Source organism: Stenella coeruleoalba (assembly GCF_951394435.1).
Source record: "Stenella coeruleoalba genome assembly, chromosome: 15".
NCBI lineage: Eukaryota > Metazoa > Chordata > Mammalia > Artiodactyla > Delphinidae > Stenella > Stenella coeruleoalba.
In genome coordinates this window covers 59014748-59031692 of record NC_137161.1, presented here as the reverse complement: position 1 = coordinate 59031692, position 16945 = coordinate 59014748, and the positions used below count along the sequence as shown (strand labels likewise).

Here is a 16945-nt window from a genome sequence, read left to right as displayed (position 1 = left end):
TGTGATGCACCAGACACAGAACACAGCTGTTTCAAAGGAGACCCAAATTTAGAGTTTGTACAAGGGCAGATGCTCCACACTGCAGGCCTTGAATTGCCACTGAGCTGCTTCTCTCTTGGGCAACTCAGCCTGGGCTTCACCAGGGAGTACCAGCAGGGCATCACCTTAGAGATGGTCAGTGATTCATGTAAGTCACGCCAGGGCCACCCGGTTGCTAACAATTGTAACCGTGTGGTGAGCACTTCCTGCATGCCAGGCACAAAACTGAGTCCTCTGAATGCATTGTGCCCTGTAATTTTCACGACCACCCTACCAGCCAGGTAGTAGGATCCCTGAGTCGCAGATGGGGAAACTGAAGCTCAGAGAAGACAAGCAATTACATGCATTGACCCACTCGGTAATTATTTAACTTCTACTGTGTGCCAGGCAATGTTCTACGTGCTGGGGACACAGGAGTTAAATGGTATAAAAGAACCATCTTCTCATGGAGCGAAAATTCTCTTAGGAAGAAACAAATAGCTCCTAAGTAAACTAATAAAGATGATGTTAGAGAGTCATACTAGAAAGAAAAACAAAATGGGGTGATGGGACAGGGAGGAAGCAAGAGGGCCACGTCAGCCAGGGCAGTCAGGGAAGGCCTCTCTGCACACGTAGTATCTGAGCTGAGCCCTTTGTAACAAGAAGGAGCAGCCATGGAAAGATATGGAAGACCAGCATTCCAGGCAGAGCAAACGGCCAGGGAAGAGAGGAAAGAACAGTTTGGCTTCTGGTCTTCCAGGACCCAAAGGAAGCCTCTTATGACTTGAGCAAAAAGCAGAAAAGGGGAAAAAGAAAAGAAAAGGGGAGGCAAAGACAGACAGGCAGGGGCCAGTAACAAAGGTCTTGTAGACCATGATAATGGGTTTAGGTTTTGTTCTGTATTTGAATACTAATAGTTGGAACCGTTGGACATCCCTGGTGGTACAGTGGTTATGAATCCACCTGCCCATGCAGGGGACACCGGTTCAAGCCCTGGTCCGGGAAGATCCCACACTGCGGAGCAACTAAGCCCGTGTGCCACAACTACTGAGCCTGCGCTCTAGATCTGCAAGCCACAACTACTGAGCCCGCATGCTGCAACTACTGAAGCCTGCGAGCCTAGAGCCCGTGCTCTGCAACAAGAGAAGCCACCACAATGAGAAGCCAACGCACCGCAATGAAGAGTAGCCCCCGCTCACCGCAACTAGAGAAAGCCTGTGCACAGCAATGAAGACCCAATGCCGCCAAAAATTAGTTAATTAATTAATTTTTTAAAAAAACACATCAAAAAAATAGGTGGAATGGTGACCCCGACTGGAGATCGTGCCCCTCAAGCGTTGTTAGGACTACCACACGGGCTCCTGCCTCACCCCAGGCCTGGAGATCAAACCAGTCAGTCGACTCTCCATGGACACACAGTAATACAGCTGACTTCCCAAGCTCTGCCACTGCTATTTTTTCTGGAAGAGGTCTTGAGAAAGGATAGCTCACGCATCCTTCCCACCAGACCAGAGGCCATCTTGAAGCGTCATTCAGGATGGCTAGAGACCCCACCGACCCTAGGCCCTCAAACATTGCTCTTGACACCTGTGTCTATCAAAACACCCTGCTCTTCGTTTAGCAGAAGGTCTAGTTTCAGCTCTTCTCTAACACCAGAATTGGGAAGTCAGGCTTGCTTTCCTCCTTTTTCCAAGTACTGCACCCAACAACTCTACTTGCCCTTGGGCAACGCCAACTGGAAACTCGACAAGGTTTTCCCCCCTGAAGTGCTTTTGCTATTCTTTCTGATCATAAAAGTAATTCATGTGATAGAACTATCATATAACCCAGCAGTTCTGGGTATATACACAAAAGAATTGAAAACAGGGTCTTGAAGAGATATTTGTATGCTTATGTTCACAGCAGCATTATTCTCAGTAGCTAAAATGTGGAAGCAACCCAAGTGTACACCGACAGATGAATGGATAAGCAAAATATGTATGCATATACATACAATAGATATGATTCAGCCTTAAAAAGGAAGGAAACTCTGCAATATGCTACAACACAGATGAGCCTTAAGGACCTTATGCTAAGTGAAACACACCAGACACAAAGAGATAAATACCACATGACTCCACTTATATGAGGTACTAAGAGCAATCAAAATCATAGAGAGAGAAAGTAGAATGGTGGCTGTCAGGGGGAGGGGAGGGGAGAGAATGGCGGTTAGGGTTTCATAGCTACACATCTGCAGTTTAACAAGATGAAGAGTCATGGGGACGGATGGTGGGGATGCTGCACAGCAATGTGAAGGTATTTAATACCACCAAACTACACTTAAAAATGGTTAAGATGGCAAACTTTATGTTACGTGTATTTTACCACAATTTAAAAAAAAAGAGTAATTCATGTGAAAAAATACAATAATGACAAGTCAGGGGGAAATAAACAAAGAAAATAAAAATCTCCATCATCTCACTACTGGTAATTGTTAGCGCAGTGACTCTCACGCTTTCACAGGCACACGCATCTCCAAGCAGGTTCTAATTCAGAAGGGCTGGGCGGGGCCTGGGATTCGGTATCTCTCACAAGGTCCCAGATGATGCTGCTGCTGCTGCTGGTGCCTGACCCACCGTGAAGAGCAAGGATACAGCAGCTACCCCTAGTGACATGCATGATGATCCCAGATCTCTGTGATGGAACTGTTCCACTGCTTTTTCTAGAAAGGTCAGCAGCCTCCTCTGCCCCACCCTGCAAAGCCTCTCCACCGTGGGAAGAAAGCCTGTTCTCTAGAGAGAAACAGCCTGAGGTGGTGCAGGTCTCGGTCCACCACACACCCACCCTCGCTGACGCGATCTCTCCCCAGACAAGAAGTGCACTTGGGGCTTCCCTGGTGGCGCAGCGGTTAAGAATCCGCCTGCCAATGCAGGGGACACGGGTTCGAGCCCTGGTCCGGGAAGATCCCACACGCTGCAGAGCAGCTAGGCCCGGGCGCTGCAACTACTGAGCCTGCTCTCTAGGGCCCGCAAGCCACAGCTACTGAGCCCACATGCACCACAACTACTTAAGCCTGCACGCCTAGAGCCCGTGCTCCACAACAAGAGAAGTCACCGCAATGAGAAGCCCATCGACACAACTAGAGAAAGCCCGCATGCAGCAACGAAGACCCAATGCAGCCAAAAATAAATAAATAAAATAAATAAAATTTAAAAAAAAAAGAAATATTCCAATGAATGAAACATACGAAATGTCAGTAATAAGCAAGACACATTCCTTTGGGGAAACTGTTAAAAAAAAAAAAAGAAGTGCACTTGAAAAAGACAGTCCTGACCCCTGAAAAGGCACCTGTGGCCATCCCAGGCCTGAACAGGGATGAAGAGAAGCGGGTCTCGTAGGGCAGAGGGAGTACGGGTGGCCTTGGGAGCATTCACCGACGGCAGGGGTGCCCAGGAGGCCCATGGCCCTGAGGAACAGTGGAAGGAGTGCTAGTGGGAAGTCACAAGGCATCAGGAGTTCTCATCCCGGCCGGGCTGCTTGCTGGACACGTGACACGGACAGTCACTTCCCTTCTCGGGGCACTGGTTTCTGCATGAGATCACACCCTCCTAGCTCTGCAGTCTGCGAGTGTGGGGTGTCTGTGGAGACAGGCAGGCAGAGCAATCGATGCTAGCGGGCTCTTTCCTACCTTCTCCCAGGGACCAAGAGGAGAATACAGGACCCCTCCCAGGGCAAGAAGAATCTTCCAGCCTCAATGGCTGCAACCACTCAAGAGGAGTAGGGAGCCAGTGCCCACCTACTGAGCCTCAACTGTGGGCTAAGCCATTAACTGACTGGCATCTAATCCTTGACAAAGAAGGAAAGGTGGCTCCACTCAACAGAGCACTGGGGCTGAGAGGAAAAGACCTTCACCCATGGAAGTGCTTAAGGAAGGATTCAATTTCAAGTCCACTGGCTCAGCCATCTGTGAAATCCTGCTCACCCTCAACCCCTGTAACAAACCTGCAGTGACAGCGCCACTGCCAGTTCAGGAATGATTTCTCTATGAAACCCCAGCCTTTCTGCTTCCTCCCTTCTGTCAGGATAGCCCTGAGTCAACACTATCAACCAGATGAGCCAGAATAGGCTTCTTTTTTTTTTTTTTAATTGGAGTATAGTTGATTTACAATATTGTGTTAGTTTCAGGTATACAGCAAAGTGATTCACAGAACAGGCTCCATCAAAATGAAAATAGAGCACCATCAAAATGAAAACAGAAAGGCACCCCGGGGAATACACCCAGGGTCCACAAACCTGTCAGAGAAATGCAGTGATCTCCTGAGGCTCTAACTTAGAAATCACCTGCATTTGAAAGTCAGTCACCTGGTTCAGGTGCATCGCTGTTGTCTTTCATGTTTAGAATCCTTAAGATCCTACACTATTTTTTCCCACAAATCTCTAGCCTTCAGTGACCTCCTGGGGAGAGAGAGCGGGGATTCAGAGTAGGACAGGGCAGGTTTGAATCCTACATCATCAGCTATGTGACCAAGGACAAGTTACTTAACCCCTCTGCACCTCCTACAGCTTTTTTTTTTTTTTTTTTTGCTGCATTGGGTATTTGTTGCTGTGCGTGGGCTTTCTCTAGTTGTGGCGCGCAGGCTTCTCATTGCGGCGGCTTCTCTTGTTGCGGAGCATGGGCTCCCGGCACATGGGCTTCAGTAGTTGTGGCTCGTGGGCCCTAGAGTGCAGGCTCAGTAGTTGTGGCGCACAGTGTGGGTTCAAACCCATGTCCCCTGCATTGGCAGATGGGTTCTTAACCACTGCACCACCAGGGAAGTCCCCTCCTACAGCTATTAATGAGTGAATGGATACCATGCACCTAGAACAGTGCCTGGTATACACCAAACACTTTATACATATTAACTCTTATTGCTGTTGCTGTGGGCAATCCTATACCTCTGGCTCTAACAAGTCCTTTCATCAGGCTTCCTTCTCTCCAGAGCACAGGCAAAGCAATCCAATCCTGGCCTCTGTGTTCACTGCCCTGTGGGAGTATAAAGGTGAAAAAGCTTCTCTGCTGTGTGGGGAGGGGAAAACCAGCAAGATGCCCCCAAGGCACTCTACGTATATCCCTTCTCCAATCCCTGTCACAACCCAGGAGGTCAAGGTAATCATGGTGCCCATCCACAGAGGGAGTTAGGTCACTTGGGCAAGGCTGCACACACACACACAACGGTATTTCCCTGCCTCTCTATGCAGTGGCAGAGGGAAAGTCATTTCTCTGCTCGAAGGCCAATCCTTGCAGTGCACTCAGCGGGCATAATGGAGAAAAGAAAAAGATGGTAAGGTTCTTTGGGTGCCCACTGCAGGCCAGGAATTCTGCCCGAGGTCAGGCAGCAAAGCAGTGCTGAGACCCTGATCTGCCTCACCTCTTCCACAGCACACTGCTGGCCTTCTGGGGGCCAGGGAAGCCTGACTGAAAAAGCGGGAACTTGAACTGCGCTTAAAAAAACAGGAAGAACTAGAATACAGAGTAGGTAAACCCATAAAGATAGAACGTTACTACTTAATAGGTACAGGGTGTCCTCTGGGGGTGACGAGAGTGCTTTGTAACTAGATAGACATGGTGGTTGCACATTACAAAGGTACTAAGTTGCCACTGAACTGTTCACTTTTAAATGGTTAATTGTTTTTATAACTGTTAAATTTCTAACTTAACAGTTGTTAATTGTTCTAATTGTATTAAAAGCATACATGGTTTCACATTATCTGAAATTCACCTCCGTAAGAAAATACTGTATGGAAAGGACTGCAACAGGTAGATTAGAGCACATTCTAAGCCAAAGAAGCCACCACAGCAGAGTCCCCTAGGGGTGGGACAAGACTTCAGGTAGTGCCCAGACCCCCACTGAAACACAGGGAAGAAAAGCCAAGCTCACTTCTCTCTCATGTTTCTGATTACACTGACGGGAGTGTCTGTTTGAGGCTAGTAAGTCCTTAACTTCTGCATCACTCAGGCACCTAACAGGAAACAGCAGGCACTCTCAAATAAGGAGACTTCAAGGAGGTTTACTTAAAAGGGCCTTACAGAGAAGTGGTGGCGAGAAGCGATTCTCAACCAGGATTTCATGTCCCCGCCCCCACAAAAAAAGGGCATTTGGCAATGTCTAGAGACATTTTTGGCACAACTAGGGGGCTGCTCCTGGCATCTACTACAGTGTACAGGACAGCCCCACGTGACAATCATCCAGCCCGAATGTCAACAGTGCCACAATTGGGAAATTCTGCCCTAACTTAAGTTTGATTGTCCCATTTCACAGATGATGAAACTGAGGCTCTGAGAAGTTAAAAAACTTAAACCTCTACTTGTGCTCTGAACCCCATCTCCTCTCACCTGCTCAAGGACATACTCCAGCAACGGTCCCTCTTTTTCCCACATCGACAATTCTTTCTTATCATCTATGCAATCCCTACAGCATACGGGGATGTCATAATACCTCCCCCAAGTTTAATAAAAGCCGTGCCTTGCTCCCACGTGCCGCTCCAGCCTCCAGTTCATTTCTCTGCTGCCCTGTCCAGCACAGCTCTTCCTTCACGAGAGCAGCCAGGCCCTCTGTGAGGGCCACCTCTTCCACAATGGCTGTTCCCAGCTCTGGCCAAAGGCCCTTTTGTTCCCATCTCCTCCTGCACCGAATTATCTACACAGGGGCCATAACATCTGGAACACAACAAATGACTTACTGACATTATATAACAAACACATGATACAGTCAATGATATTATATGATTTGTTCAATGCACCCTGCAAAACTGCAATTAACGTGGCATTTCTATGGAGCCCTGTAAGCATGTGGAGCATTGTCTCAGATGATTTGTGTTTCTGGTTCCCCTCCTCACAGAAGGAACTCGACAACTGTTGGATCAAGACTCCGGGGTTCGGTTCTGTAGTCCCTCAAGCGGCTGCTTTAAATGGAGAGGACCAGGATGCCCTCGTGCACGCAACGCATATTGCATGAGTGAAGCACTAGTTTTGTCTGCATTAGCACATGAACAGATAAAATGGACAATCATTCACCCCCAAAGGCAGGGCACTGGGTCCCAGCATTGTGGGGTAAAGTGGCACAGCTGGAGGAGGACAAAAGGACAGACCTTCCTTCACCACACAATGGAAAGAGGCAGACTCTGCTTGGAGGCAGATGGGCTCGGGCCACCCAAGTGGACTTGTGATGCATAAAAACAAAGACTGGGTCAACAGTGGACTCATAAATGGGCAAAGAATTCCCTCTAGAGCAGAGGTCGGCAAATATTTTCTGTAAAGAGCAAAATGGTAAATACTTTTGGCTTTTCAAGCCAGATGGTCCCTGTCACAGCTACTCAATCAGAGTGCAAAAGCAGCCAGAGACAACAGCAAGAATGGGCGTGGCTGGGTTCCAATAAAGCTTTATTTACAAAACAGGTGGCCAGCCCAGTTTGCCAATCCTTGCTGCAGAAAATAAAAAGAATAACTGCAGTGTGCAAATACTTTGAAGAGAAAGTGTATGGTTGGAGAAATGGTTGGAGAAATGGAAATTATAAGCTTACCAAATCAACCACCACATGTTACCACTGTATGACTACTAAGTTCACCAAGAAACATTTAAACTGAAATTCCTCATTGCTGGCAAAGCTCCGGGGAAACACAACGGTCAGAATGGCCATCATCAAAAAGTCTACAAATAACAAATGCTGGAGAGGGTGTGAAGAAAAAGGAACCCTCTTGCACTGTCAGTGGGAATGTAAATTGATACAGCCACTATGGAGAACAGTATGGAGGGTCCCTAAAAAACTAAAAATGGAGTTGCCATATGATCCAGCAAGCCCACTCCTAGGCACATATTTGGAGAAAACTCTAATCCGAAAAGATACATGCACCCCATGTTCACAGTAGCACTATTTACAATAGCCAAGACATGCAAGCAGCCTAAATGTCCATCGACAGATGAGTGAATAAAGAAGATGTGGCACATATACACAATGGAATACAACTCAGCCATAAAGAAGAATGAAATATTGGCATTTGCAGCAACATGGATAAATTTAGAGATTATCATACTAAGTGAAATAAATCAGACAGAGAAAGACAAATATATGTTATCACTTATATGTGGAATCTAAAAACAAAATTATACAAATGAACTTATTTACAAAACAGAACCAGAGCAAGTTGTTGAACTTCTCCGACTCTTAATTCCCTCATCAGAAAATGGAAGTGAAAGTGAGTGCTGCTTTTATACAACAGGGATGAGTAGTTGGGATGGAGGCTACATGGCCCACAAAGCAGAAAATATTTACTATCTGGCCCTTTACAGAAAACGCTTGCCAACTCCATCCTAGAACATCATAAACGGAATTTACTTTCTTTTCCTACAATGAGAGAAAGGTTAAATAACTGCAGCGTGTCAATTTAGTGGAACGTTACGCAGCATTTTTAAATAATTGTGAAGAGAAGGAACATGGGTAAATGCTATAATAAGTGAAAACGCTAATTCAAATGTAGACTCAATGCAATTAGGTAAAATGCATATGCTTTGAACATAGAAGTGGAATACCTAAAAATCTGAATATTTAATATGTTAGAAAGGTATAGTTATAGGTATATTGTTTTCACAATAGTCTTTAATGTCATTTGGGGGTTTTGCTTTTTTTTTTTTTTTTTAAGGTGGAGGAGGAAAGAGCAGATTCCAAACTATGCAGTCACAGGCAAGGAGAAACGGGGTGCCAGTGGGCAAGTTTCCCCCGTCGTGGGAAGCCAGGGAGCACAGGCCTCTGAGGGCTTCTGGATGGGTGAGCAGAAGTCAGGGCTGGGAAAGGGTCTTCACTCCCCCTGGAGGCCTCAGGCTGCTCCTCCCACAGCCTTTCCCACCTCAGCAAAAGGCATCCTCACCTGTCCAGCTGCTCAGGAGTCACCCTCGCCTCCCTCGGGTCTCTGCTGAGACATCACCTTCCCTGCAAGGTCTTCCTTGACCACCTCCCCCACCAAATGACAAGAGCCCTCCCTCCCCCTTCAGTTCATCCTCCATCCAGACAACAAGTGAGACAGACGCCACCCTCCCCCTTCAGTTCATCCTCCATCCAGACAACAAGTGGGACGGATGCCACCCTTGGGCTCTGGACTGGGCATATGATCCAGGCATAGGCAGCCAGAGCCACGGTGATGGGTTGGTTCCAGGATGGCCGCGAGGCCAGCCAGACCACTATGAGTCAGCCCCAGGACTTCTGCCGGAGCAACTGGAAAAGGCCTGCCCACTTGGGTGTTGCTACATTGTAGGATGTGACCCAAGAGCTGCTAGTGGCCGTCTTGCCTCCATGGAGGGGAGGCTGCCTGAGGGTGAAGCCAACAGAGAGGAAAGTATTGAGAGTTGCGAGCCGGACAGAAAGGTGGTCCTGATGACTCTCTAAGCACCAGCTGAGGCTGAAGCCAGGCTATCCCTAGACCTTTCCAGCACAAGATGCTTTAAACTCCTATTGTGCTGGAATCAGCTTCCACCACATGTAATTGAAAAAAGAGTCCTGGGGAATTCCCTGGCGATCCAGTCGTTAGGACTCGGTGCTTTCACTGCTGAGGCCCGGGTTTGATCCCTGGTCGGGAAACTAAGGTCCCACAGGCTGCGTGGCACGGCCGGGTGTGTGGGAGGAAGAGTCCTGGTTAACGTACCCATTACTCTAACATTTTGGGTACATTCTTTCAATTCCCTTCAACAAACACTGACAGTACAGCCCTCTGCTAAGAAGATGCACCCAACTGTCATCCAACAAATGACTGCTGAATGTTGAACCCTGAATTTCTGGCCAGGCTCTGCTGCTACCAGTGCCTCACTCTCACTGGCAGCATTTTTTGTGTTGGGTCTTCGTTGCTTCGCGCGCGAGGGCTTTCTCTAGTTGCGGCAAGCAGGGGCTACTCTTCACTGCAGTGCGCAGGCTTCTCAATGCAGTGGCTTCTCTTGTTGCAGAGCATGGGCTCTAGGCATGCAGGCTTCAGTAGCTGTGGCATGCAGGCTCAGTAGCTGTGGTGCACGGGCTTAGTTGCTCCGCAGCATGTGGGATCTTCCCGGACCAGGGATCGGACCCGTGTCCCCTGTATTGGCAGGCGGGTTCTTAACGACTGTGCCACCAGGGAAGCCCCTCACTGGTAGCGTTTTAAACAGGTGCAATTGCTTTGGCGGAAAGAGCAATCAAGAACCATCAACACTTTCATGTTAACACTACTTCAGGGAAATCATCCCAAAGACATCATCAAAAGGAAGAAAAACTACCTTGAACAAAAATGTTCACTGCAATTAAAAAAAAAAAAATGTTCACTGCATCATTATGTATAATAGGAACAAAAAGGAAAAAAAGGGGGGGATAAGTTTCCACAAGTAAAGTCAGTAATTTAAAAGTTATGCCATATGTGTAATGATGGATTACTGATGGATTATGAAGTCCATAAAAGTGACCAATATGAAGACCATGTAGCAATATGATAAAGTTTTATCCAGAAATGTTAAGGGTAAAAGCAAAATGTGAATTTACATGATGGTGATAAAATTACTTCAGCCTATGTCAACATTTCTCAAGCTTTTTCTCATTCTCCGTCAGGATGCTTTTTAGACATTTTTTCCTTAATCACCCCCGCCATGAAATTTTAATACCACAGATATATCATACATCATGCATATCTGTGCTTCAGACACAAGAATAGATGTTTCTCCCCCACAGGGGTGATATCACCCCGTTGAGAATGCATGGCCTGTGTGCAGGCAAGACGGTAGCAGGACAGGAGGTGCTTTATCCGGGATTATGTTCACATTGCCAGAATTTAGAGAATTTAGTTCCAAAATTCAAGACCTCTGAGCATCTGACTTCCTGTTGGTCACCCGGGCAGAGCCATGCAACCGGGAAGTGGGAGAGTGTAGATCCGTGGGACTGAGTCCACTGCCCCTGGCTCACAAGAGAGGCGGGCAGTCAAATGTTTGCTGACAGTGGAACAGTTTCTTCTTACAATCTGCCGTAACAGATCAGCCCAGTGCCTTCATTGGGGGAGAAAATGGTGATATCATCACTTTTTCTGCTTTGAATGACCACAGCTATTCTGTTTTCCGTTCACTCATTTCAGCTGATTCTTTTTTAACCATTTTCTAAATTGAAGGATAGTTAATTTATGGCGTTGTGTTTCAGGTGTACAGCAAAGTGATTTGGCATATATATATATATATATATATATTCCTTTTCAGATTCTTTTCCATTATAGGTTATTATAAGATATTGAATATACTTCTCTGTGCTATGCAGTAGGTCCTTGTTGTTTACCTGTTTTATATATATTAGTGTATATGTTATTCCCAAACTCCTAATTTATCTCCCCCTCCACCATCAGCTGATCCTTTACTCCAAATACAAGCCACTGCTGGAGATGACGCAGTCAATGCCAAAGAAAAAATCATGACCTTCAACATTCCAGAAGAATAAGAAAAAAGCTGCCAAAATGAACCTAAACATCAGACAAGACACAGCAGTAAATTACCCACTAAGCCCCCAACTCTGGTGTTTCAGGCCCTTACAGCTTGTCTGCTTCACTCATTATTTGACCTCTCTGGGTCTGGCTTTCCCCAGGCCTTGAAATGGGGGTTTCAGGGTCTTTCTAACTTAAGAAGGATTCGTGACAGAGTAATTATTGATGGAAATGAGCATCAAGTAGCTTCAACTGTAAAGTCTTACCAAAGACAGTGCCTGAGAATCATAATGACTTTCTGACTCTACAAGTCCTATTTTCCCCAGTAAGAGCAAAAGCATTATCTGAAAATCAGAATTCCTTAGCTAGTAGAGGCTGATCATCAAGTATTCCCACCTACTAGATTCTTCAAAGAGAAACAAGTAAATCATCACACTATCACACTGACACAACCACCGCATCCGGCAGGTATCCATCCTCCTAGCAATTTGTTTACTTCTACACACATACGTGAATCCATAAACATTGTTTTATGTGCATGTTTTGATGTGCATCAAGGTATATATTTTAAATATAATTCTGTACCTTGCTTATTTTTAGAGAACATTAATGTTGAGATATAGCCACAGTGATGTGTATAAATCTAATTTATTCCTTTTAACGTCTTTGAGGTTTTCCATCATGTGACCATACCGCATATATTTGTCCACTCCCCTATTAACGGTCATCTTAGTTGTTCCTGGCCCCATGATGCCCATTTATCTTGTGCATGCATTACCTAACCATTCCACTTCCTGGTTATTTGCACTTAATGTATTTGGCCTTGTACCCATCTTACCTCTGCCTCCACTCTAATATTTTCAGCTGCAAGACACAACAGACTCTAATTGCCAATTTATAGGCTACGCGAGAAACTGAGAAACATGTCAAAGTACACCAAAAGGATTCCATCAGCAAAATCCCACAAAGAAACCTAACAGGATAAACTGTTTCCTTCAAAAAAAAATGTCAAGGGGGCAAAAAAAACGAGGGAGATGAAAGAAAGGGGAACCCATAGTTTAAAAAAAGACTTTGTGCTTCAAAGGATACCATCAAGAAAGTGAAAAACAACCCACAGAACAGGAGAAAATTTTTTGTAAAGATATCTGATAAGGGACTTGTAGCCAGAAATTATATAGCATTCTTACAGCTCAACAATAAAAACAACCCAATTTAAAAAAAAAATGGACAAAGAAACTGAACAGACATTTCTCCAGATAAAATATACAGATGGCCAACAAGCACATGAAAAAATGCTCAATATTATTACTCATTAGGGAAATGCAAATCAAAGCCACAAAGAGATACCACTTTACACTCACTAGAATGGTTATTATCAAAAAGACTATTGGTGAGGACGGGAAGAAACCAGAACCTTTTTACAGTACTGTAAATGATGCAGGAATGCAAAATGATGCAGCTGCTTTGGAAAACAGTCTGACAGTTCTTCAAACACACTCAGCAATTCTGCTCTTAGATATCTATCCAAGAGAAATGAAAACATATTATCCACACAAAAACTTGTACATGAATGTTCACAGCAGCATTATTCATGATAGCCAAAAAGTGGAAGCAAGTCAATGTCTGTCAAATGATGAATGGATAAACAAAATGTGGAATGTCCATACAACAGAATATTATTCAGTCACAAAAAGGAATGAAGTACAGATATGTTACAACATGATGAATCTTAAAAACATGATACTTAGTGAAAAGAGACACAAAAGGTCACATATTGTATGATTTGATTTATATGAAATATCCGGAATAGGCAAATCCATAGAGAGAGAAAGTAGATTAGTAGTTGCCTGGGGCTGAAGGAACAGAAAATGAAGAACAGCTATTAATGGGTATGAAGTTTCTTTTTTTGGAGTAATGAAAATGTTCTAAAATTTATTATGGTGATGTTTGTACAATTCTGTAAATATGTTAAACATTAAAAAAAAACCTTAAAAAGAGAGAAAGAGACCTAAAAAAATTAAAAGACAAACCAATTTGCATTGTTTAAACCATATTTAGACCCTGACTTTTAAAAATACACTATAGGGAATTCCCTGGCAGTCCAGTTGTTAGGACTCAGCGCTTTCACTGCCAGGGCCTGGGTCCAATCCCTGGTCGGGGAACTAAGATCCTGCAAGCCACGCAGCGTGGCCAAAAAAAAAAATACACTATAAAATAAAATTATAAGGCAATCATGGAAATTTAACATTGAATATCTGATATTAATGAATTACTGCTCATTTCCTATACGTATAATGGAATTGAGTTATGCTTTTTTAAAAAGGAGTCCCTATATCTCAGAGAGAAATATTTTTTAAAAACTTTACAGATGAAATGATATAGGACTTCCCTGGTGGCACAGTGGTTAAGAATCCACCTGCCAATGCAGGGGACATGGGTTCAATCCCTGGTCTGGGGAGATTCCACATGCTGCAGAGCAACTAAGCCCATGCACCACAAGTACTGAGCCTGAGCTCTAGGGCCCGCAAGCCACAACTACTGAGCCCGTGCGCCACAACTACTGAAGCCCCTGTGCCCTAGAACCCGTGCACCACAACTACTGACCCCACGCACAACTACTGAAGTCTGCGTGCTGCAACTACTGAGCCCATGTGCTGCAACTACTGAAGCCTGAGGGCCTAGAGCCCATGCTCCACAAGAGAAGCCACCGCAACGAGAAGCCCGCAAACCGCAACGAAAAGTAGCCCCCGCTCACCGCAACTAAAGCCCGCTCACCGCAACTACAGCCCGCGCACAGCAACGAAGACCCAACGCAGCCAAAAAAAAAAGAAGAAGAAATGATAGGATTTTCTGGGTGTCTAGGATTTGCTTCAAAATAAACTGGGGAGAGAGGTAGGAAGTAGACAGGTATATGGGTGAAGTGTCATGAGTTGGTAATTGTTCATTAAACTATTCTCTCCACTTTTCTTTTTTGCTTGAAATTCTCTTTAAAAAAAAAAAAGCAAAAGAGAGTAAATATTTCCATGCCACATTATTTTATGTGCCAATTATTAATCCCATAGATGGAAAATACCTTGGACTTCCCCTTCCAATCCTCAGCAACCACTTTTTCTCCCTCAATTACAATCTTTCCAAAAGAAGTCTTTCATCCTTCATGGTTTTTCCTAAAAGAGCCATGTGTTGGTTTCCTTCTGTAATTTGTTTAACCTTAGACCTAATGAGTTTTTTAACTGAATTTTAAAACTTCCTTAGTTTTGATATTAAGTTGCTCCTTAAAGTATACATTGGTCCGTCTCCCTTGGCTTGTCAATTTCACTTGCTCCCAGTGAAGACAGTAGAGAGAATGGTCCAGAACTGTGAGCTCAAGGCAGACTCCATGGTCACATTAAAAAGAAGAGTTTCTCAGGGCGTTCTTACCCCAGCCCTTGTCCCACAGCTGGGCCAGAAAACAACCCCACCTGAACCCCACAGGGGTCCTTACAGAAACAACAATAGCAGCTCTCAAGTTCCTGACTACATACCATGTAAGGAGCACAGTACCAATCGCTTTACGTGAGTAACGTTAGTCATTGCAACAAGCCTAGGATACAGGTACTATTATTTATCCTCATTTTGCTGAGACTTCAGAACGGCAGAGCAACTTGCTCTAAATCACACAGGTTTATGTGGAAGAGCAAGTATTTGAACCCAAACTGTCTGCCCCCAAGGTCTGCACTTATTCCAGGCTGTATTACCTCCTGGGTGGAAACGAGTTCATTGCATCTTTGTTGTGGTATCACTAATGTTCAAGGACCAGAAACTCTAGTGCGGCCAAAAATCATCTGACAACAGAAGCTGGACCATCTCCCAGGAAAACCCCCCTCCCCAGCTCCCGCATCAGGACCATCAATTTCACAAATCTTGCTCATGAATAGCAAAACAAAAGGCACCTAAGTTATGGAAAGTGATCCACAGAGTTAACTTAGAAGTTAAAGATGAAGAGAGACACATGGCCTTCACCTTGCCCTGCCTCAACCTCCAGAAATGCCTGAGTCCGAGGCCAGGGCCAGCTGGGCTGGTTGCAAGGATTCTGTAGAGGCTATTCCACAGTGAGGGGAAAACAGGCAGAAGGAGGGTAGGCGGGTCTTCCTAAGTAAATCCAGATCCCAGTCAGGGCAGCTGCGAGGCTTCCCTGAGTCACTCCCATCTCTACATACTACACCCAGGAATGACTTAGCACCAAAACACCAACGGACCTCATGAGTGGAAAGGGCTGAGAACACGCATCCAAGTCTAGGGACTAAACTTCAGAAACACTGAAGGCAAGCTGTCCACACATAACTCAAGCCTCCCAGCAAAACCACCCCACTCCCCAGTGGGAGGGACAGGGTCAGACTGGGAAGGGCAGAGGTCCCCAAATGAGCTCAGCATTGGACAAGAGGGGAAGGGCTGCCGGGCAGGACTAGGGAGACCTCAAATGAGCTAGGAAAAGAAATGGAAGGAGCTGGAGTATGAAAAAATAACCAAAATACAAGAAGCAGAACCAGAGAGGGAAAATGAGGAGAACCAAGCGTCCTCTGAAACCGAGAGCTAGCGGGGGACACAAGGCTCAGGGGGCGGCGAACTAAGAATGAGACACTCTTTGCCTGTGTGTAGATCGGAGTGACTGGGACCAGGGGCCTGGGTAGTGGGAATGACTGGGGAGCAGGGGGATCAGTAACTGGAACTGGGACTCAGGGAGTCTAGGAGTTAGGAGGGACTGAGACACAGGAGGTCTGAGAACTGGGGGTCGGTAACTGGACTGGGGGGTCGGAGGATTGGGAGGGACTGGGGGATCTGGGGGACAGGTGTCCAGGAGCTGGTTGTAAGTGATGGACAGGAGTCAAGGGACTAGGAGTGCCTGGACCGGGGACGCCAGAAAAGTGCAGGTGACCAGAAGCCAGGAACTGGGCGTACATGGGGGTCAGGAAACTGGGAGAGATGGGACGGGGTCCGCGAGCGAGCGGGACGCGGGGACTCGGGGGCCGGAGTGTGCAGCCGGTGCGGCGGGAGCCGGGGCGGCTTGGGCGGGTGACAGCGGCCAGGCCTCCACTCACCGCTCATGGTGCCGCTCCCCGGGCCGGTGCCTGCCGTGCCGCCGCCACTGCCGCCACTGCCACTGCCGCCCTCCAGACAGGCCAGGAGACGGCGCGCCCCGCCCTGCCTGCCGCCCCGCCCCGGAAGTACAGCCCAGCCGGCGCGGCCCCGCCCCCGACCCGGAACGTAAACACCCGTGCCGGGCGGCAGAGTTGGGGCGATGCTACACGAGCCGAGGCTGCTGGGCGCCCGAGGCAGACCGGAGACCCCCGCAGCGACGCCTCGCGATCCGCAAGGCGGGGACCGGACGGGACGCCTCCCCGCCATCCTGGGCTCACACCTCTGTCGGGGAGCCAGACGGGACGGTGGCCACGAGAAATGAGACAACGCGGTTCCAGAGAGCGCTAGAAGCGGAACGGGGAAATTTTAAAAGAGGAATGAGCC

The 16945-nt window shown here is 46.5% G+C and overlaps 1 protein-coding gene across 1 annotated transcript in view; it reads right to left on the bottom strand.

Moving 5' to 3' along the window:
• SNX29 (sorting nexin 29) overlaps positions 1–16580 on the bottom strand; it is a 551607-nt gene extending 535027 nt beyond the window's left edge. The window contains exon 1 of the mRNA XM_079945062.1: positions 16522–16580. Within this exon, the coding sequence (XP_079801188.1) occupies positions 16522–16528 (7 nt within the window). The 5' untranslated portion in view covers positions 16529–16580. The remainder of the gene's footprint in view (positions 1–16521) is intronic.
• Between the last annotated feature and the right edge of the window lie 365 nt (positions 16581–16945).